Here is a 23,598-nt window from a genome sequence, read left to right on the forward strand (position 1 = left end):
AGGCCATGGTGAAGACCATGGTGAAGCAGCTGTGCCCCTACAACCCAGGCAGATCCACAGGGAATGCAGAGATCCATCCATAGCCCGTGAAGGAGGTGCCCATGCTGGAGCAGGAAGATGCCTGAGGGGAGGCTGTGATCCAGTGGGAGACTCATGAAGAGAGGGCCCCTGCTCCCATGTTGGAGCAGCCTGTCCTTGGAGGACTGCACCCTGTGGAAGAGTGACCCACACCACAGCAATTTTGGGAGGGCTGTTACCCAGGGGAGAGACTCAAGTTTCAGCAAGTCAAAAGGAACTGTTGCACATGAGATGGAGCCACATCAGAGTAGTCCAGAGAGAACTGTCCCTCATGGGAAGGACCTCACAGTGCAGCAAGGGGAACAACTCCCATCCCTGAGCAATGGGAAAAGCTGTGAGTGATGGACTGACCATAACCCCCATTCCCTGCCTCTTCCTACTGCTGGGTTAGGAGGTACAGCTGGAAAAGAGAGAGGGATGGGGGAAGGTGGTTTTAGGGGCTTGTTTTGCTTCTCATTACCCTTCTCTGATTTTGTTAGCAATCAATTTACTTTATATCTCTAAATTGAGATTTTTTTTTGCCCTTAATGGTATTTAGTGAACAATCACTCCCAGTCCTTATCTCAACTCATGAACCCTTAGTTTTATTTTCTCCTCTCTGTCCAGCTGCAGAGGGGGGTGAGCGAGTGGCTTTTGTGGGTGCCTGACATCCAGCCAGAGTCAAACCACAACACCCTGTTAGCTCAATAATGACAAGGCTGATGCTAGAGGCATACAGGAGGCCCAAGGGACATAGCACGCACCTTGGCTCAAGGAATACAGCATTTAGCTGGCTGGGAGCCATCACTGTTTCCTCAAAAATGAACTAACAACACAGACTCCTCTGCCAAGTCAAACAACACCACAGCATCAGCTGGGTCACCACAGCATCAGCTGGCCTCTGTGTGTGTGGCATTGCCCAGAGGCTGCAGGACCCAGGGGCACATGTGAGGTGGGGGGCTCCTGTCCACAGCTCTCTGTCAGCATGGAGATCTCAGAATCACCTACCAGGGGTACCGAGTAGTTGGGAGCAGTAATTACACAGTTGTCTTTAAGTGGGTCATACTGCAAATTTGTTCTCATGCCTCATGTGGGAGGCAGTCATCAGAGGAAATGTATTTCTGTAAAAGATGTGACATTTGAAAAAATCGAATTCTACCCAAAATAAAGCAGCAAGGCAAAATGCTACTAGAGGAAGCTACTACACAGGAATGCTCTCAGAAAATAGCAGCCTGGGAAGCTTTACAAGCTAAATATCAGTACTGTGGTACAGAGTTAAAGAACTAATGGGCTGTGTATCTCATTCACAGAAAAAATATTTTCAGTAAAGATGCATGTATACATCTGCCATAAATGTTTAACTCCCTAGCAGTTTGAATTAAACAGGCTGAATAGAGCAATCATTTTGAAGCAGCCTCTGTTTCCAGACACAGGTAACACTACCCTCTGCTGTCGGAAACCACAAAGTGCCACTGCAGCTAGCACAGCCAGCACAGCCCAGCTACAAGGAAGCCTCTGTCCTTCCCAAGCCCAGCTGCAAGTCACTGCTTTCCCTGGAGAGCCACCCTTAGCCAATCCCAGCTGCTGTCCTGAGGGTGCTGCGAGGGCAGCAGGGAGTTGCAGAGTCCCCTTGGTTCTGGCACCTCAATGCAAAGTGCACTAACTTGCATTGCTTAAAGTGTGTTTGTACTAAATTACATTCAGGCCTTTGCTCTTGTTTCTATGAAATTGTAAATTATGCTAGGTACGAATGATTTCAAAATGAGGTTCAGTCTTTTATTACCTTGTCCTCATGCCTCATTCTGTTCCCTGTTCAAGTTGTAAAGTGATGTGAACCAAATATTTACTCCCTAGAATGCTGAATAAGAAATATAGTTGCTCTGTTGCAATCAACAGCCTGAAATCCAAGTCTAAGCTCAGCCTGTGCCCTACAGAGCAAAAGCCAGGGCTGCAGAAGCATAGCCTCTTCCAGGGTACCTCAGTTTGTGCTGAAGGGTCTGTCTTAACCCCTCAGGCAGCCTCTTCCTTCCACCAGGATGGATTGTAGGATGCAGACAGCAGGCAGCACTGTCTTCTGCCTTCTGAACATCTAGGAATTCCCAAATCTCAGGCTTAGGACATGCAAGAGGGACTAGCTGCAGCAGTGTACGTATGTGCTCATGGGGTAAGCAAGGAGAAATTAAAATGAAAAGGGCAGTCATATTCCCAGTACCTGGAGTTTCTCTGCTAGGAAATATGTTATCTAACAGTCTGTTTCTCTGGCACTTCTTGCACTTGAAGGCATGTGAAACCACACACCTTTACACGGGTCACAGCAAAAGGACATGGCACCAAATCTTTCTGAGAGTGAAGGAGATAGAGAAAACACATCCAGCCTAGCAGTCCTTTCACAAAAATCACACTTGCTCATCTACTGATCTTCTGAAACCCTCTGAAAACAGAAGTATCCATCACTGCTCTTCTTTCAAACTGCTACAAAAGCCTGCAACAACTGTTTTACATACAGCTCAGTCCAACTTCCATCCAAGAGTGGCATGTCCCTTTCCCCAGATTCTAACTATGCTGAAAATGTGTTATCCAGGTTTGCTGCTACTGTTGATACAGATCAGCATGTAACAGTGAGATAGCACAAGTCACAGTAGCAGACAAAAGGAGTAAGGTGGAAGAGGACATGGTCTTGGAGCAATGCCTCCCTTGTGCTTCTGACTATAAACTGAGCAGAGTACAGGGCAGAAATTCTCTAGAGCCAGTCAACTGATCACCTTCCCCTTGCTAGGCATAGACACTTACCTCCTTGTGCCTATTTAATAAAGCAAGGATAAACAACAATATTGCTTAATACTTCTAAATCCACAGTTCTAAGTTTACTTTGTGATGTTTGTTTGATTTTATAGGTTTTGTGGATTGGAGTTTTTTGTGGTGATGGTTAGATTTTTTCTTTTTATCATTGAGAGCTTCTCTACCTGGAATAGCATTATTAAGAACTGATTACACACCAGATCCAGACTGAGAAAGCACATATGCACTTACTCTCTGACTGAAAAACATGCTCCTTTTCTCTGAACGCTGTGTGTACCCACAGACAGCTGGATGCAGCAAACAGCTAAGAATCCTCTGTAGCTTCAGTTTCAAGACACAGTAGTTAGAGAGTTATCAGTAACTTTGAAGAGGAATAACAGCAATTAAGCTTTACTGCAGGTATGACATGTCTAGGGGACGCTCATCACAGAACAGCTCTCTTCCACTCAGGGAGTCATCAGAACTTCACAGCCACCACGCTGTGAAGTTGGAAGCTAAACAAACCATTCAAAATTAATGGTAAAGTATCTGTGTAAAAATGTCTTGAGGACATTCTCAACTCTCATGAAATTGGTGAGTTAACAGCAAATCCAGCAAACAGTTAATGTAGATACTTTAAAGGAAGCAGCCAGTCCTATAGTTTGCCTGTGCTTGATGTAGGCATGCCCATATTTAGCACCTTGTGCTTCTGACTCATATAATTTTCAATATGTGACTGTTCCTGTCATAGTATTGTCACAGTACACCTGGCCTGGACAAAGTAAATCTGACCATAACACAAATTCAATTCAGCTAGCCTGGTTCATGTCTGAACACCAGTGGGTTTGAAGCAGTTCACAGTGGGACTAAAGGTGCTTGTCTTTCTGGGCTGGTGGTAAGGTGAAGACCTTGGTTCCCTCTGTGGACATCCTGCGCCTCCCTCTGCTGTGTAGCTGCTTGTGGCTGTGAATCCCTTGGTTGTAGCTGTGGTGAAGCTGGGGTCCAGCGCCAGGATGCTGCTCTCTCCTTCCAGCATACCTCCATGAATGGATCCAGCACTCCACATGGGTCCTACTGAAGGAGATTCATCAATTATCTTTTAACAGCATGAACATTCTGAGCTTGTCAACTTCAAATCTTTTACCAGAAGAAAGTTTAGAAGAATAGCTGAAACTGAAAAAGCTAATTACGAGATACCTAAAGCAGAGAGGGAGGGGCAAACATCCTACCCTTGTTTACAATTTTCTCCTAATGATTCTACTGGATTAACTCGTCTAAGTTCCTTTAGACTCCCAATAATAGAGTTTCACTCTCTCTCAAAAAAACAAAAACAAAACCCCTGTTCTCTGAAGCTCTGTGCTAGGAGTTATCCAGGAATAGGCTTGGCTTTTTGGCTAGAGGAACATACTAGACACTAATGTACCTGTGGCATGCTGGATGTTCTTATCTATAAGGGTCTGAATGTACAGTCAGAATTTTAGCACCTGTTGCATCCAAATTCCCTGAAAAGAGTGGCAATAAAGCATTCCCACACAGCTGGTAATGGCTCAGGTTATTAGGAATCAATACCACAGGTCATCAATACAGTTCAGTTCCTTAAATCTTACCCAAAAGATCTGTCAGATTTCTAAACTAAAAGAGTTGTACAAAGGGAGTAGGCCCATAGTTTAACTAATCCACCAGAATGTGTCATAAAGGGGCCCTAGAGTATAAGAAAGCTCAGTTCTAGTATTGTGGCTTCCTGGTTTCCAGCAATTAATTTTCAAAAGGACAGTGCTCTTTCATACCTTACCATTTATGGTTACAAAAGACTTTGTAACAGGGGAACTAAGTTAGGAGTTCAGCCACAGCAAAGCAAATCCAGAGAAGTACAGGAAAGAAAGAAAAAAAAATCACTTTCAGCTCTGGGCTCCACTACTATCCTAAGTCTGTCATGTAACAGATTTTTTTCATCAGAGAAAGCAGCTTTTCATCAAAAACTGTGAGTATATTTCTAAACAACTGTTTTTCCTTGGGAACATGTGATAGGTTTGTGGCTTTCAAAGTACAGTGTTTTGGGAAGCAAAAGGCTTTCTATATCTGCAGCACTATGAAGGACAGCACAGATAACTTTTCTGCATGCAGACTGAGTTCTCTCTTTTGTAACTGGGTGCAATCTGATCATTCTTCACAACTGTAAGCAAAGGTAGCAATAATATTTTCACAAATTAACAACCTGTAGCTCATACAAGACCATAGTTCTTATTCATTTTAATGGTAAATGCACCTTTAGTCTTAGAATTTTCATGGCTTTGGGTGTTCAGCATTACTCAAGAGGTTGTACTTACCTATCCCTAAGTTAGAGAGGAACCAGGAACATGAACTCTTGAAGGCTTCCCAAAAATCTACTTTTGAACTGTTTCCTTCTGTGCAGCTGTCTACAGCACAGAATCAAAGAAAAAAGTACTCCAGAAAGATTCCAGAACAGCTGAACTAAGCAAGTAACTTGTCTTTTTTTCCCCCCCATTTTTAGTTTTTTAAAGAACCATCATGTTTAAAAGCTAACAGAGTTAGTCTTGAACAACTGCATATTTTTTAGACAATTAAAAAAGCTAACTACTTTAATTCACTCTAGTGGCACAGTCGGTAAACAGTTCAGTAACAAAGCAAAATGATACAGCATATTTCATAAAATAAACAGTTTTGTCATGTTACACAGTCAAAATATTGCTGGTTCGGGTTTCAAAGACAACCACATAAGAAATTTTTCTGTGCACTTTTCCATCTAGGCTCAGCATCACCTCAGTCTGTAACATACAGTATTTGTGGTCCCAGACACACAAAAAGCTTATTAAGTAATGAAAAAAATGTGTTCCCTGGCTAAGCATGCCCCCAGTACCAACCAGAAAAGCCTGTAATGGCTAGAGGATGAAACAGAGGGTGGGGAAAGGGAAAGAAAGTGCTAACACAAATGCAATTTTGACTACAGCCTGTTGTAAGTTGTGGGGTAGCAGGTGAGAAAATGATGAGCATAGGATTGAAACAGAAAGGAAGAATCTAAGCAGTGTTGAAGTGCCCACAGAAACACAAATAAGTAGGTGTGAATGATCCAACTAACTCTACCTGGAGACATTCCTAAATATGTAAATATGAGCTCTGTTCCAGTAACGTAAGTAGTACAGAGCTCATATTTATAAAGCTAAAACTTTTACCTACTGGTTCTCACAAAAAGCATTTGGCCAATAGACTGTAATTTATTTATAATTTATAATTTATATTTATAATTTATGTCAATTATTGTGCTCCTCTCACAAATCTAGCAAAACTGGCAATTTTTATTTTGTCTATATAAGGTGTTTTGAGAATAAAACAAGGTGGCTTAAGTTGGCATTTGACAGGAGAAAACAAATGGCTTTTTTGCATGTACAAAGCAGTAGAGGCCAAAGGGTACAGGCCTGTTTAAAAAGTCCTCAGCACTTCAGAGATGTGGATTACTTGTATCACTCTTCTTGGTATGATGCTGTATTAGAATATAATGTTCATCTGAAAGCAATACGTAAGTGTTCACTGGAGATTCATCCTATAGTGTGGGATCAATCAGCTCAAAGAAAAACCAAACCAAAAAAACACAAGACTACGTCACTGTTAATATTTATTCCCAGCTTAAATATAAGAGTCAGATTTAGCAGCCCTTCTTCTGCAAGCAAGATAAATTCATCAGTGCTATTCATACCATACCCAAATTAAGAGCAATCTGGAATAGCTTGAGAGAGAGGTCCCATCCGAACTCACTAAAGTCACACCACTGGAAACTCCTCAAAAGATAGGAGAGTAGGAGGAGGTAGAGCAAGCATCAAATATCTCTCTATAATTAAAACAGGGGACTACTCCAAACCTGAGCGGATGGCATCCCTAAGATTATCTAGCAGCTATGAATGCAATCATTATACATTGAAATTGCACAGCTATACTGTATAGTTTAACTGGATTGAAGAAATCAGGCAGAGAGAACATTATCAAAACATTTGCAGTTTATACACTCCTAGTAAATATGGAACCATGGCATAAAATTTTCAGCACAAAAATACATTTACATTTTCTCTTGAAGGCTGGACTAAGCCTTGCTTTGTACACTTCACAATCTTCCAATTCAATTTTACTCAAACTTTCTCAGCCAATCAAGTCTTCTGCAGTGCTTAATTTTAAAAGATTTAACAGTTTGTCAGATGAAACACTAAATCAGCTATTTCTACACTCCTTCTAATGTACATGGAGTAAGGAGACAGAAGATTCTTTTAATGTGAAAAAAATAAATTTTAAAACAATGATGAAATTCCAAGTAAATATGGTTATATTTATGCAACTTTGCTTTGTCTTGAGAGCCAGAAAATTAAGGATTTTCAGGAGCAGTAGTACATAGGAATGTTTATGTAAGAAAGAAAAAAAAAGCACATGGATTTCCTTTGCAGTCTTGTGTTTCCTCTTAAATTCTTCTGCACATGCATGAATTAGTGTTACAGATTTTTCTTGTCTTCTACATTTGAAAGCAGAAAAAAATGCACCAGAAAATATGTATTTCAGTTTTAGGGACCACATTTACAGCTACTTTGCTACAGCAATGCACAATGATATAAGCACCCCTGTTTTGCATTGCCTGAAGACCTAGCTGATTATTTTTTATGTCTATAGAAGCACTTAGGGTGATATTTTTAGATTAACTCTTCTTGTTAACATTCTCTGCATAATTTACATGTACTTATTCCCTTTGGGGTAGAGCAGTTATCTGAACTGGGCGAGCAAAGGCAAACAGCATCATTTAGCAGCCCTTGCAGAGACCCAGGGTCACACAGTCTTTTTGGTGTCTGGATGGGGAAGAACACGGAACTTAACCTCTGAGCCACTGGTCAAGAATTTCCAGTTAACACATACAATTTCCTTTTGTGTCTTAAAGTGATGGTCTGCTGGTTTTATATTATTAGGAAGATGAGTTTAGTGGTACATCCATTTCATGTGTGGCTGGAATTCAAGCAGACTTTTGGGTCAATTAGATTTCTTAGTAATTCTTTGATTAACAGTCCCACAGTTCTTGTTTTCCATATAACAAGCGGGTTGATTAACCCACTGTTTCTCAATACAAGTGGGACAGCTCTGTAAATGTTATGCTTCATCAAAATTCAATATGTTAACAGCTCTAGGACACTTGAAGTTTTGCACAAGTCACAGTGGCAGTACCAGTCTTTCATTTTTTTCAATTTCTCACAGAAAAGTAAAGATTAATCATTGTTACTATATGTAAGAATTTCTTGTTAATAATACAGGTTTTCAGTCATCTATCATTATCTCACCATCATATAAGGACCTGATGCTCCAGTACCATTTGGTCTCAGGGCCTGTGCTCCAGGGCTGATAATGTTCCTTTATTCCACTTTCCCCTCTGACCAAGCTGCACAATAAGTAAAGGAGAGCCAGCTTAATAATAATTGGTACTAAGGAACTGTGTTGCACCGTGTTCCAATATTCTAAGTAGTTTGAAATTCTTTAGGGTTTTTTAAGTGTTATTTCCCATTTTCCAAACAAAAAGAAATGATAGAAGGTTCCAGGGCACAGTCACTGATACTTTCTGTGCAAACTTCCTTGCTGCACACACCTCTTCACGTAGTTAGGTGTGAGTATGCAGGCACAGCATGAGTGTGCTGGGAGCATTTGATACCGCATTTTCTACCTACAGACCCACTGACTAAGCAAAACATAGTACAGCCTCACTTAAGGGCATTAGCTCACATTCTGTATTAAACTCAAATGGCAGTAAACAGGGAAAGTTCATCTATGGCAATTTTCAAATTGAGATGCTTCTTATAATATCAGTGAATTCTACATGATCATTAGAAAAACAATTCCACTCAAAATGCTCTATACAAAATTCACAGTGGATGTGTATGTTTTATTTAAAGTAGACATATATGGAAGTGGACAAAATTCAGTATTTTAAAAGTAACCTGTTTAGCTTCTAGGGACACATAAAAATAGGGTTCCACTTTGAAGGCTTCAAAATATATACTTAAAATCTGCAACTAACCAGAAGTTACGCTAAATGACCAAAGTTGTTTTACTGTCCACAGACATCTCTATTTTTACTGCTAATAGAACTAACATTCAGGTGTGATAGCAGTCTAAAAACAGCAGGATGTTAATTTTCAAATACCTTTTCCCTTTGGTCATTAAACAGTTAAAGGGAGGCACTTTTACCAGTTAAAACCATAAGTAGCAGAAAAGTAAAGAACATTCAGAATATATTTCCACTCATTCCTTTAAGAGCTGATGATCTTTGAGGGCTATCTCATCCTTCACCAAATTCAGTATGGTACTACTTGCAGTCACACCAAAGCTCTGCCAGCCTGTTGCAGCTGGAGACCATCTGCTCACAGATAACCTGAAGAGCCTATTTGCCAGCTTTGGTTTGTGCTTGTCTTACACTGTATATAAATTTAAGTCTGAACACAGATTTAGATAGGAACCATGCCATTCTGAAGGCCAGCCAGTAAGGATAAACACTAAAAAGTTGCACACACCTGAAACTAAAATCCTGAAAATGCACTACATAAAGCTGTGCATCACTGCCTTGTGCAGAACAGAAAGAAAAACTGATTTGACATGAAGGTAATATTTCCTTTTTCTCCAGCTTTGTTCTCCTCTCTTATCCCCAAAAGCCCACACAAATATTGCCAGTCTTGTCATTTCCATTAAGACAGGAGAAAATTTTGCCAAATTTTCATGAAAACACAAAAACCCACAAATCTGCAATCACACCTGTCAGATACTGCAGTATCTGCAGCAGATACTGGTGATGGGTTGAATTTGCAGTGAAAGTTCTGGACTATTTCTATAGAAACCTATATGTCACTCTTAATGACTTAATGGCATATGGACTCATGGAAAAATTTTCAGATTCTCTTCAACAAAATATTATGTATCATTTAAGGTGGATAATTTAAAATGCTCTTTGTCAAGGGTGGAGGGGCTAATGCCAGTCAGTTCTGAGCTCAGGTTCAGATAGCTCTGCCCAAGAGTTAGTTCCCCAGAGCTACACCAATACATCTCGGACAGCAGGTCTGGAGCACCTTTGAATGGACAAGGCCAAGCAAACATGCAGAAGTCAGAAATCTGAAATGCTAAATTTTTATCTATTTCAGTTCTTCTGAAATAAGACAACCCCATCTCAAACTGCTCCAGAAGAAAAGGCATAATGTATAAAGGTTTCTACTCTGGGAAGGTTTTCCCTTCACGCAGTCATTACCAATGTGCAGCAAAACAACTCTAACATTGCTAAAGAGAAGCAGCAACATAAAAACGACTGAATTAAGGCTGAGGACAAATGGACTGTTAACAGAGTTCTCCCCCAGAAGTTATAAGGTTTTTCTGCTTAACCTCCTGGATTACACAAACACATGCGTACTTCTTAAGGTACTATACAATAAATTTAAAAAGTAAAAGAGTCTAACAATAACAAAAAGCACAGAAAGTTTGGTTTTGTTTTTTTCAGTTCTAGTTTTGGCAAAAAACAGGGCTATTCCTCCATCAATTACATTATATTTCAGAAAATAGTTACATAACTACAATAACTGTCATGTTTTCCTTTTCTTTTCTGTATTTTATTTTATGCCAAAAAGAGGTTGTTCACGTTTCACAACTCTAAGTCATGCTGGGAAAGAAGTTGGTGACTGCACAAAAGCGAGGGGAGACAAGAGCCCTCTGCCTGGGACTGGGAATGGTTGCATGTTCCATGATGATGTACTTTTTTATTGGAATCACCATTGTGCCATTTTACACTAAGAGGTAATAAGAGCCATTTATTTATGAAACAAAGCCATGCTTTTTCCTGTTAGCATCATATATGATAATTAAAACAGTGATAAAAATGTATGTAAGTATATTGTACAATAAACAAAGTGCTCTCAAAAAGCTTGCAAGGATTTAAGACAGAAAAGAAAAAGCGTGCCAAGAATTCATCAGGCACAACTGAGCACAAAAGAGAGGAAATTATTCTCCTCAGAGCTGAACAAAATAGTCTGAATTGAAACATTTACTGCAGAATCAAAAAGCCAACCATGCTATCAAAGCTTGATAATGAAAAGCCAAGCTTTGCATAAATAAAAACAGTTCAAAAAAGCTCTTTCATGGGCAGGAGAGTGTCGTGTTTAATAAAAATTAAGCAACAGAAGTCATGGTAAAGTTGTTCACGCAAGAATCTGTATCTTACTTCCAAATTAACCATCATAAAAAATTAGCACCTTGCAACAACCCAGTGTGCCACATCAAATATTACAGGACATAATGAATGCTGAAGGACTTACTAATGCCCACCCTTTTATTTAATTTTGCAAGTTCTGCCTACAGACACAAAACCAATTTGTAAAATATTGAAGCAACAAGTTAATATATTGAGATTATGACAGAGAAAGCAAGGACATCCACCTCATTCTTCTTGCTAGAGCACATTTAATCTCAAAACTATTTCTTTAAAAAGAGAAAACCATTCTCTTTAAAACAGAGTAATTCACATATTTATTTTCATTCCTCAGGTTACATTACAAAAGACTCATACATGTATCCAGAGTAGTTTCATAAGAACTGGAGTAAGACTGTTTCTTGACTTTCTTTGTCACCAAAGTGTACTACTGTGAGCAAAATTTAATGTGTTACCAATAATCAAAAAGAAACTCCCGAGAAAAACAGATAAGCAACAGCCAAAATTAACTTTTTCCAGACAAAATCCTGCTACTTATTTATACAAGAGGTCCATGCAATAAAGAAAAAGAGAAGTGGCGAAAAACATGGGTACTCATCTGAGTTCTGAGGCTTACTGAATGAAATCAAAGTATTTCTGAGACATGAAGCGTACTGCATTCCAGGTATTTACTACCAAACTTTAAAATCCATAGCAATCTTTCTTTCTTGAATAACATGAAACTGGCTACAGATGGGAAGGTCAGAATCTAGCTGGAAAACCACAGAATACATAAAAGACAACAGCATAAAGCAGCAAAAACAACAAATATACTTTCCCAAACTTACTCACTACAGCAGCCCTTCTCCAGATGCAGCCCCAGATTCAGGGTGGGCACAGTTCATCACACCAGGATGAAGAAGCTATGAACTCCAGCCAAGCCACCACACACAGATGTATTTGCACATGCAACTCGCAACAGATGTTTCTGATGAGCTTCAAAGTAATACCATTTGTTTTGTTTTTGTAGTGTTTGGACAACAGAAACTGTGTGCAAGGTACTTAAAGTCAACATCAAGGACAAAGTTTTCTGCCCAAACAGCGAAGGCTCAGAGGATGAGGAAATCTTTCCTTATCCCTGTCTACAGGTGTGGGTTAATCTGACAGCCTCAGGACAGGAGGTTATGCTCTACCAGACTGAAGATACACTGGAACGAAATCCTGAGGTACTCACAATACAAACTGCATACTCCCTATCTGCATACTTTCTAACACCTTTGAGGAGAGGGGCTGATAGTTTTTAAATAGAGCAGCACAGTAACAGCAGGAGTTACTCATCTTTTGTATGTTAACCTCTGGGCTTAGGCCAAGGCAATATCAAAACATTCCAGAAATTATAGAGTTTTGGATTTTATTTTAAGCATTACATTAAATATTAAGTTAATACTTTTTAAGGAATTACACCAACATGAATATACAACACTTATGAACATTTTAAAATATGTAAGTTTCCCAGTTGAAGACCCATTGTAACAAATGGTTTATAAGCTGTGGTTTGCTTAGTTCCTTGTTGAATTATCACAAGAGACATCAAGTTTAAAACCATCCAAAATAAGAAAAAAAATCCCAATTTTACTTGTTTTTAGGTGTATATTATGAAGCAGAAAATAAAGAAAGAGAAAATGGCAACATGATGCACGTTTTAGATGGAAAGAAGTAACAAATCAGTGAAAATTCAGATCTTGGATGCCCAAGACTGCATCAGCAATTTCAGAATCCAGAACAAACATGCCCAGATTACAAGTGCAAAGCATTTATATGGATTAGAGCTTCCCACAGTGCAAACCTAATAGCATAGATTTCTTCAGCTGAAGAGAATTTTTCTAGCCAATGCCTATCTTTAAAATGTCTCAGGGGAAGCTACATGTGACGAAGCAGCAAACAGAAATTACCAACTATAGATTGAAATGAGTCTTGTTCACTGAAAGGGGAGGCAACTTCTTGATGTCCTACCTACTTGCATTAATGCAAGTAAAATTTTCAGGTCAGGACCCATCCCCACTTTTGCCCTGGCCAGGTTCCAGTTTAGTACATTCAAGCATTATTATATACAAAAAATAATACTGCAGGGAAAAAAAAAGTTTATGAACAACAACAACAAAATTACTGCTTCAAAGTCTATTTCCACTGAAAACTAAATAATTCTGCATTATTACTACAGGTCCAAATAGCTCTGTTTTACAAGGACAAGTAGGAAGCCTCCAACAGCCATGCTTGTTGTATTTTTCTACTATTTACAACCAGAAGTGTGCAGCGAAACAACTTCATTCTCGTGCACACTGACAAGCCAGTGTGAATTTCTGCACAACACTTTCCTGCTGTGGCAGTGCCCAGAAGCTCTGTTAATAATTGGAGCTTGGCACTGTAATTATGAAGTGACAGTGTCAAAGACAGCAGGGTTTTTTTTGAGCATGTATGTTATTGGTTTCCAGCAACATAACTCCAATACATAAATATGCGGATTGGGGGCATAGACATACTGATGGAAAGAGGGAAGCATGGCATAGCAAATGAACATAATGAAACCAAGACAATCTCCAGGGATGCCAAACCACAGAAGATTTTGTCAGCACTAGCATGATTTTTTTCACCCAGTCTGACTTAACTAAAAACTTTGTATTGGAGTATTTGTTATAATGAATCACCTTGATCTCTTATTTCAGTGCTCATACGTCCCAGACAAGTTGGAGAACTCTAAAGACGTTAAGGCACGAATAGAAACAATTGCAAGCAATTTCAAAAAATACCAGACTTTCCCATGTTACTATGACCCAGGAGGAGCACAGACCAACGTCATTTTAAGCAGACTTTATCCCTCCAAAGGCCTTCTCTTTGCTTTCCTCTGGCCTACGCTCATGTTTACTGGCGGATGTCTGATTATTGTTCTGGTAAAAATTAGTCAGTATGTTTCTGTTCTTTCTGCTTGGCAGTAAAAAATACATATCTAGCAAAGATTGTTGCAATTGTAGGAAGATATTAACGTGCATTTGTTCTGCCTTACTGGCATTTTGTGACTCTTAATATACCAGGTGTCGATTCAAGGGCAGGCATTCCAAAAAATTGAATAGCAACCATCACAGATGGCAACCCATTATGCAAGGACAAAATATAAAACCAATTCCCAGGAATGCCTGAAAATACATAATAAACACACAGACTTTGTTATTCTGTTGTTTCCTTGAGCTTTAGGAGATGCAGCTGCTTTACAAAGCTACTATTCACATTTACTACTAAACTCTTTCACATTTTAGATGGAGTGCTAGTTTTCTGTCTGGTTGAGATCAGTTAGTGCCAGATCCATATACATCATCACTGGCAGACACACCCTTTATACCCTTATACACTAATAGAGTATGTACTCATGGCATACTCATCTGTTGAGAAAAGCAGCTTTGTTATGGTGCAAAAAAGGTGTATTTTTTATCATGGATCTTGGGAAAGGGAAGAGAGAAAGCCCCTCAAAACAAAAACACACATACAGACTCTACAAAACTTGCACTCTAATCATCTGACGCCAATTGTATATAAAGCAATATATGCATAAAATACAAGGTATGGTATAGAAGCCTATACTAAAAGTATGTTTTTCTATTGAACTCAAATCTTAGCCTTGCCTTATTTGAAACAAGTGTGCCACTCAAGGAAGATTACGTGGCTGCCACTTGTATAGATTATAAAACTGATACAAAAAGGAAGTTATGATATAAGGAATGTAGTGTCCTGGTTCTGGCCAAGACAGGGTTAATTCTGCAGTAGCCCAGAGGGCCTGCATGGCCAGGACCCAGAGGTTATTCTGTAGCACCTCACCTCCTTTTCTGGGAAAGAGCTGCCTGCCAGCTGGGGTAGCAAAGCAGAGGGAATGGTCAGGTATTGTCAGGAGTGAGAACTCTGATAGAAATCGTTTCCTGTACACTCTTTTATTAGTATTGTTGCTATTACTGTTCATTGTCTTTTCATTGATGTTTCCAGTAAATTGCTCTTATCGCAACCCATGATGTTTGCATTTTGTGCCTCCAGTACTCCTCTCCAGATCTAAGTGGGGAAGAGGAGAGGGGAGAAGCAAGCTGCTCGTGGTTTGTCATGTTTTTGTAGGAACACTTAATTGAGGAATACCATTCTTAAACCACAAGTGAAATACATCTCTGATGTCTTAATAAACTAGCACCAAGATATTTCACAAAAAAGATATGTTTGTTTCCAGAGCCAAGACATCTAGGAATGTTCTGGTGCATGTAGAGAGACTTTCTCTGTTCTCTAAAAATAACTGTTTCTCTCAGCCAAATTTCAAATTGTCATTGGACATAGGTGAACATGAGATATTTCTTGCATACTATATTTGACTGTCATCTGGGGCAAAACTGGTACAAGCTTTCTCACCACACATGTGATAGGAAAAGACTTAAGGAAATAACAGTCAACAAGTCTGATTGGAAAAAAATATTAGCCAGTTCAAACTAAACTTAGAAAAGCCCTAATGCATTGAATTAATGGAAGAAAGAATAGCTTACATTTTTATAACTTTCAACCACATCTTAGTACTTTAATGAGACCTACCTCACTTCAATTCACTTTTGGATATAGCAGTAGCAAGTCACCAGTGAAACCCTCCACTAAAAGCCTACTTTTAGGAAGGGGACTCGGCCATGTACATCAGAAACATGCCATGCAGCCTCCTGCCACGTGACTAGCATTATTTCACCTTGGAACTTTCATCCCTTCCTTTGCTCTCCTTCAAAAGAGCAAAACAGCAACTACAGTACCTGTTCCATGTATGATGAGGCTGATCAACCAATAAAAATGCACTTTTCACTGAAGAAAAGCTTGATGCCTGTCATTAATCATCATTTCTATTTCCACATTATATTACTATGTTCCACTTCCATTTATAAAGGGGTTTTTTGCATTACTACAGAGTCATTTGTAACAAGATATTTCTGCATTTCTATTTTAGTGTAATACATCCTCTTATAGGCATTTATAGAAAAAAAATATTGAAACAAAGAAAATACTATGCAATACCATAAAGTAATGGTGAAGAGCCAATATGCAACATAAAAACCCCTACACTCCAACTTTACTTTTCAAAGCAAACAATTGATACAAATTATGTCTGGGAAGAAAAGTTACAATAAACCTCATCGTCCAACATACAAGCTGCAATTTTCTATTTTTATGTCCTGTAAAACTCTCAAATATACTGCATCCTACAGTCCTCTGTTTGAGAAAGCAGAGCTACTCTGAACAAGCTACTACATTAACATTCTGTAGCTTGTATTTCTTAAACTCTGTCAGGCAACTATTGCTCTATCATACAGTGCTCTTGAGAATCCAAAGATCCTGGCCTCAGAGGCAGCTACCAAATCCTGAGAGAGCAGTCAATAAGGACTTGACTCTTTCAGAGCTATACCATTGCAAATAATTAAGTTTCTAATAAATTTCTAGCAGCAACATGCAGCTATATGCTTGCACAGATATTAGTTTAGAGGCAGAGGTTTATAAAGTTTTAAAAGGGAGACTAGAGCATTATCACTTACTCTCAGTTTTTAAAATTCATCTTGCTCTTGATGACAGAAGTGCAGTGCATGTACATATATTCAGATTCCTTTAGTACAGCCTTCGCAGAAGAGATAGTTTTATTTGCAGTTCATTTCTCATAGGCATGCAAACATGTAATATGCCAAACAGAGGTGTACTTTGCTTAGTGGCTCAAAGCCTGATCATTATGAAGAACATGTCATTAAATAAGCTGGCTTTTTTAAGGAGCAAAACAAAAATCACAGTCACAGCACGCAAAAGTCCCCATCATGTAATGAAACTGAAGAGTTTCACTGGGTAAAGTTAGGACCAGGTACTGAACGGTGAAGCTTCTGTAGTTCCAGGATCTTCTCTAAGTCAAAAGCTATTCTGCCCCTCAGACCAACAGCCCCCTGCTAACAGCATTGTATGTACAGAAACTATCACCTTTCAGTGCCATTTGGTAAACACTGACAAGCTCTAACTCCACTCTATAAAAGCACATTATTATGGGTAACCCTAACCACTTTCCTTATTGAAGAACATTTAAAACACTCAGAAGAGTGTACTAAAGAGAGAACTGGTACATCAGTCCCTTCTGAATTAGATCTTCCCTCAACTTGAAGGCAGTAGCCCTAATTCAAGGAGTGAGGAGGGGCTATGCTGCCACAGGAGGATCAGAATATTTTTTCATATGTCACACAGGTGCAGGAACCCTGACATGACCTGAACAATTGTAATGAACCTCCCTGAGTCTTTCAGGCATCTTGCAACATTTACCCTACCATTGCATTTTCAGAGGCTAGAGTCACAAGGACAAACTTAACACAGTGCTAGTATGCACTAAAGGCACAAGATTAACTTCTCCGAGAAGAGACAGAGGAGACAGAGCCTGAGTATGACTAAGAGGAACCATGTGCTTTCCTTACTGTCTCACATAACATCCTAGAAGACTATCTGTGTTTTAAATTCACAAAGCATCAAAACAGACCACACAGCTTTAAAACACTCAGAATACTTTCTTTCATGCTGGGAGAGGCTGGGGGGAGAGCAAGATGTTTGAAGACTTTATCACTGTGGTGGAACAGATAATTAAGCAATTAAAACTATGAAAGTAGACAAATTACCAGTTCCAGATGAATTGCACTGTGGAAAAAAATTGGGAGAAGCAAAAAGTCAGAAATGAGTGCCTTTGGCAAGCATCTTAAGAGCACAACTAAAAGAGTGGAGATTCTAGAACAAAGGTGAAAGGGTAGTTAATTTGCAGGAATTTATCTGGTTTTGCAAAGGAATATTTTAAAGGAGTTGGTTCCTAAAATAATCTTGCTTTTCTTGTGTTAATAATTAGAACACATTAATAGAAATCAAGAGGTCTCTTTCCAGCTTCACTTTTGGTAACCCAACAAGGCCCTCCCCTCCTAGATTTTTAATGGTATTAGCAATATCTTCACACACACAGGCTTCTTGTTTAATCATTCTGCTCAACAGGAAACCCTCTACAAACTCATTCTTGAGTTCCTACTTGCTTCCAGGCCATGGAGAATGTATCACCATTTCACATGCCAGAGTAATGTGAAAGAACACTATAACTTCCCACAGAATCTTCACAAAGGCAATTTCGATGAAGGTGCTCTGCTCACCCACTGTCCATCACATGTGCTAGCATTGCCAAAAGCCTCTTCTACAATCTTCTCTGGAGGTACTGAATACCCATCCCAGCCAAGGAGAATAAGGGAGTTATCCTGCTCACACCAGCAGTAACAGGGCATGCTTCTCCAGGCATGCCTTCTTCAACATATACATCTCACTATAAAAGCAACAGCCCTTGGTGGAGGAGGCCTTCTCTTGCACAGACACAAAAACCTCTGCTCTGCTACTAAAACTTTCCAAATAAGAACATACTAAGAAGGAAGCTAGCAAAATTTGCTAGACCAGCTTGCAGAAGTACCAGCTCTTGGCTTACAGTCTCATAGACTTGCTGCAGACATAAATCAGGACATACCAACCAGGCTGCACAGTGGTACAGATGTGCCTCTTCCCTTACTGCCCACTGCAGGGAGAGGCAGCAGTCTCCTCACACCTTGCTGAAAAAGTAAGGACTTCATAGCTGCAATCAATTTCATTTTACTATTGTAAATAACCATTGCTATTATTAAAACCAGCAGAAGCCATAGAGGGCAACTAAGGATTACATGCCAATTGAACTGGAGAGTATCTCCAGCTGCAATAACCCTGCAGAATGGCTTAAGCATAAGAGAGAAACTTGTGCCTAGTAAAGAATTTTCCTTGTTAAAGTAAAATCTCACATTAAACTGTATGAAAGAAATGAGGAAGAAGTAGGATGAAAAACACAGGTGATAATACTTGAATATGAAAAAGCATGTATATGGTGTAAGCTTAAAAAAACAATAATAGTGATATACAACAGTTTCTATTTCTTGGCTTTTCGTGCCTAAGTTTTTCTAAAAGAAATACTAAATTATAAGCTCTGGGATGAACATACAAGCAACCATCAACACTTTTTTTTTAAAATTCAACAATCCTGAGCAATATTTTTTCTAATCACTTTCTTTCTAGTTATGATTTTCATCAGCAACAATATGGTAACATTAATTCTAATTATAGCAGGTCTTTGATGTCTGTGCAATGAATGTGGTTTATTCCTTCCTGAATCATTTTCTCTCGGTTCAAAACACAAGCTGAATGGAAAAAAAAGGAAGTTTATCAGAGTTTTAAATTCTTTGAAGCCTTGGAAGACACTCTTATCTCATCCAAACAGCTTGAAGAGAGACACTGGCATGGAAAAGAGATGGGTAAAAGTGTACAACACCATTGCATTGGCTCCAATGACTACAATAATGCAATGCTGGCACATTTCAGAAGGCAACAAGGGAAACAGGTCTTGGACATTTTATACTTTGATTTCTAGCTCTTCTTAGAGTGCTATGTAGTCAGACTCAAATTTTCATCTATCCCATTGCCAAAGCAAAGAAAACTGTGGCAGTCTCATTATTGTATTTAGTATGTCAAGAAACACAAGGGCTGCTTGAAAGCATTGCATTAGATGAACTGCTCTAGATGTACGTGTAGGGAAACATGACCAGAACACAAGTTTCCTCTTGCCTTTAATGGAGCTCAGACAGATGGCACAAAACTTACCATCGATCACTTGTGACTATAATAGTATATACCCTGCATACCATTATCTCATGAAAAAAAGCACAAATAAGGTACACAAAATTCACCATACTGACATGCCGTAGAAAACAAGATCTTGCAGACACCACCACTACCTTTTCTTCTGAGCATGACAAGTAATTTGTTTTTCTCACTTGTTTTCAATAGTAAAAGAGGCATCTTGGCGTTAATCATGAATTACAACCAAAATCTGTCAGCTTTTTTGTACAACAGACTTTTACAATTCCTTAATCTTCCCTCTGCTGGTGTTTGGCAGGATATGGAGGACACAGAGGAAAGTGGAAGAAGAATAATTAAGGACATACAGATGTAATTTTAAAACAACCTTGATTTTAAAAGCAACCAACCTGTCCTGTATTCTTAATGTGAAACAGACATTTTTCTGGTGCAGATTTCTTTTGCAAGCCAGTAATGTTAATATGAGAAAGCTGTCAAAGAACTACATTTATTTTCTACAGAGACAGATTGAATAATTTTTCCCAGTTTCTGCAGAAGTAAACTGCTCTTAACAGTTCTTGGCACTTTTACATTTGTTTTTTAAAAAGTTACCCAAGCCTGCTTTAGTTTATCCTAAGAAACCACTTTAACATTATAATTCATACTCGAGCATACACATGCACTCCAGACAGCCAACAGAGCCACACACCTCCAAGAATTCTAAACAAATATGAAAAATAAGTGTTTCTCTTTTTTTGCTCTTTGACTATGACCACATTAAAAAGAGCTTGACTTTGTATTTTAAAAAATTGTGTCATAACAGAGACCCTTCAGCCTTCTGAAGGCTGAACTATCAAATTTCTCTGGTAATAAATTAGTTCACATCCCATTACTAATGCCCAAAACCACCCCTGCCTCCAACCAAACACACAAAAATTTGAGAAGTCTGACCTTCACTTAAGAACTGACCACATTTCAAAAGGTAAGCAGCATTCGAGTATAGTATTATTTATAGTTCTCAGGAGTTTCCACAGGGATCACCAATACTCATATATTAGCTGCCAGAGGTGTGCTGAGAAGTGAGAGGAATGGCCAACAAAAATAACATAACTTACCTGAGGGCACCAACAGAGGAACTACTAGACTACAAAGAAGAAGAGAAAGTTTATTTTGTTTGTTGTTTGATTTTAGTAAAGAGGACAGCATAAATAAGTTTGGTACTCTTCCACTTTCAGATGGGAAAGTACGAAGGATGTAAGTGACAAGCAAAACTTAGATAAGCAAAAGGTATTTCAAATGTGTGCAGTAAGCAATGACCTAGATTTTGAAGCAAGGTACACACATGCTTTAAATTAGCAGAGACAGTAAAGCATAAAATGACACAGAGAAGTATCAGTTACTGGAAGTTAGGAAGTCTTTACGTTCTTTTAGGCTGCACATCAATTGTTTTCACAAACGCATCTCTGAACACATTGAAATAACTCACTACAGCTGCCAGCCAGGGCAGGTTGATAAACCCAGGTTACAAACTACACCATTACAAACTACAGAAATTACATAAGGCTTTCCAACACAACTCCCAATCTTCACTGCACACAGCAACTTCTTTCAGAGCCAGTTTCCAGAATTAAACCAGAACACTTCTGAAGAGACAAATAAACCCTATCAGAAATCTCCCTCAAGCCTCCAAAACTCACACCACAAACAGAACAGACAAACAGTATGAACTGAAATGTTTCCCTTACCTTTGCTGAGAGTGCCCGTGATGAGTTTAAAAATAGTCTGGGAAAATTTGACAATCCCATGCTTGCATCTCTTTGAACAGCCACTCATGTTTCAGATGGATAGAAAGTCTCTTCTCTCTTACAAAGTTCAAGAATAACAATAAAATTAAAAAATGAGTCTTTTACAAAGTTGATACGACTGGTTGTGCAGTGCACAGAACTCCTCTCTCAGGCACCGAGCCCCATCTCTGCACTGAGGTTTGCTACTCTGAAGCTATCAGGGAATAGTGCAGCGGAGCAACGCACATTTCTTTCTAGTTAAAGGTACAGCTCTCCCTGTCATCCTCTTGGCCGGGACTGTACGCACCTGTGGCGATGCCCTGATAGAAGCTGCTAAGCACAGCAACACCTCGGCCAGACAGGCAAGGAGGAAGGGTTTGCCTCTGCAGGCTATGCAGGCTGCCACGCTGGGCACAGGGAATGCAGCAAGAAATTACTGGAGTCACCGGCTGCTGCAAATAAAAGAACCTGTTTATCAAAGACCCTTTTCTTGGTGCCCTTTTCTAGCGGATTTCAATAAAATTTTCAATTTTGCTCTCTTCAGGCTGAAAAAAACAGAAAATAACACTTTATAAAAAAATTTTATTTTACCAACACCATAGTCACATGGTCACATGTAGAAAGCTGCATAGCGTTCTTCCACAAAATCTGCTAGAAGTAGGAAAACAAAGCTTCATCGGGGGGGGGGGGGGGGGTGGAATTTTAAAAAAAAAATTCTTTCTTTTAATTCTATTTAGACGCTGCTCCGATAGTGATTTGCCTAACACAGAGAGATGTGCCAGCCGGCCCTCTGGAGTCGGCGGCGCTCGGGCTCACCCCTCTGTGCAACCCCACATTTCACTTTTCGCAAACTGCCTCACGTCGTGCCGGTGCGGTGCTCACTCCCCGTACTGTACTGGGAGTTATCCCCTAGCAACAGCCACAGCTCTGGCTTCTTCTGTTCAATCCGTTACTGCTGCGTGTCTGGAATGCTCTGAATAAGAATACTTGATGTCCAGCAGCATAGCGGAGGCATCTCAAATCCCGTTTGAGTACTGAGCAGAGTCTAGCATTTTAATTCATGCTGGCATCGTCTCAGATGTTTTTAAACAAGCCCCCAAATGCACTATTTGCTTGCCCCGGTCACAAGGCTTACCTCAGGTTTCTGTTCACCCGTTAAATTACTTCGTCAGCCTTGTTTCTGACAAAGCGACCTGGAGCCAGCCATCACCTCAGAGCGGCAACAAACGAGCACCACCTTTACTGAGGGATAGGCGCAGCGAACAGCTTTGCACTTCTAGGAACAGCGATATACTTTTCACTCAGGGAGCAGTAAACCTCTTTAAAGGAAACCTTATATTCCTGAAGCAAAACTCGGGGCTTTGCCAAATAGCTCACCTTGCTATGAGATTCACGACTCTCTCTCCCTCCCAACTGGAAGCGCCCTCCTTCTCCTCATCGCTGCCTGACACGCGCATCCCCGTACTGCAGCCCCTCCCCTTGCTGCCCGCCGCCCTCCTCCTCCTTCTCAGGCAGAGAGCCGCGGAACACTGTCCACGGAGGCTTTCCGGGGCATTATATTACCTCAAATAAAAATGTTCTTTGTCATGGGAAAAGCGACTTGAGGACAAAATTAGCACCCTCGTCAGCTCGTGCTGGGACTATCACCCCCCGCGCTGAGCTGGAAGGCAGCAGACATTTTACTACTGCTCTCTCACTTCCACCTAGTCGCCTCATTCAATTTCAGGTCTTTTCAGATGTAATAGTCCACAGTTTTGGAAAACGTTCACAAAACGTCATGGGAAAGCAGGTGTGAGCTCATGAAGTCGCTCGACCCCGGCCGGCAGGTGCGGGGGGTTCGCCTCACACAAACATCCGCCTGCGGCTAAAGCCTCCGTATTGGGGCTGTGCTTCCACAAAACCTTTTGAGTAAATTTTTCTGTAAGTTTCTCAAAAGTCTGACTTTTATTTACTGTGTTCCACAGGACAAAAGGAAGCTAGCCGTTTATTTAGATACCGTCTTCGAGATGCCAGTGGTGAGCCATGAGGCCACTCCTGATCAGGACACTGCAGGCAGGCAGAGGAGCA

The 23,598-nt window shown here is 39.8% G+C and overlaps 2 protein-coding genes across 2 annotated transcripts in view; one reads left to right on the top strand and one right to left on the bottom strand.

Annotated features, from left to right (window-relative positions):
• The window catches only part of KCNIP1 (potassium voltage-gated channel interacting protein 1), a 226,951-nt gene extending 203,958 nt beyond the window's left edge, over positions 1–22,993 (bottom strand). Inside the window, exons 1-2 of the mRNA XM_086852087.1 lie at positions 22,909–22,993; positions 21,493–21,609 (exon numbers count right to left, since the gene is read on the bottom strand). Of these exons, the coding sequence (XP_086708213.1) occupies positions 21,493–21,580 (88 nt within the window). The 5' untranslated portion in view covers positions 21,581–21,609; positions 22,909–22,993. The remainder of the gene's footprint in view (positions 1–21,492; positions 21,610–22,908) is intronic.
• On the top strand, positions 4,626–15,917 carry KCNMB1 (potassium calcium-activated channel subfamily M regulatory beta subunit 1). Its single transcript, XM_023936169.2, has 4 exons — positions 4,626–4,816; positions 10,482–10,647; positions 12,069–12,264; positions 13,762–15,917. The coding sequence occupies exons 2-4, from the start codon at positions 10,511–10,513 to the stop codon at positions 14,029–14,031; spliced, it is 603 nt and encodes a 200-aa protein (XP_023791937.1). The 5' UTR covers positions 4,626–4,816; positions 10,482–10,510; the 3' UTR covers positions 14,032–15,917.
• Positions 22,994–23,598: the final 605 nt, after the last annotated feature.

This window comes from Cyanistes caeruleus, chromosome 15, assembly GCF_971803275.1.
Source record: "Cyanistes caeruleus chromosome 15, bCyaCae1.hap1.1, whole genome shotgun sequence".
Taxonomy (NCBI): Eukaryota; Metazoa; Chordata; class Aves; order Passeriformes; family Paridae; genus Cyanistes; species Cyanistes caeruleus.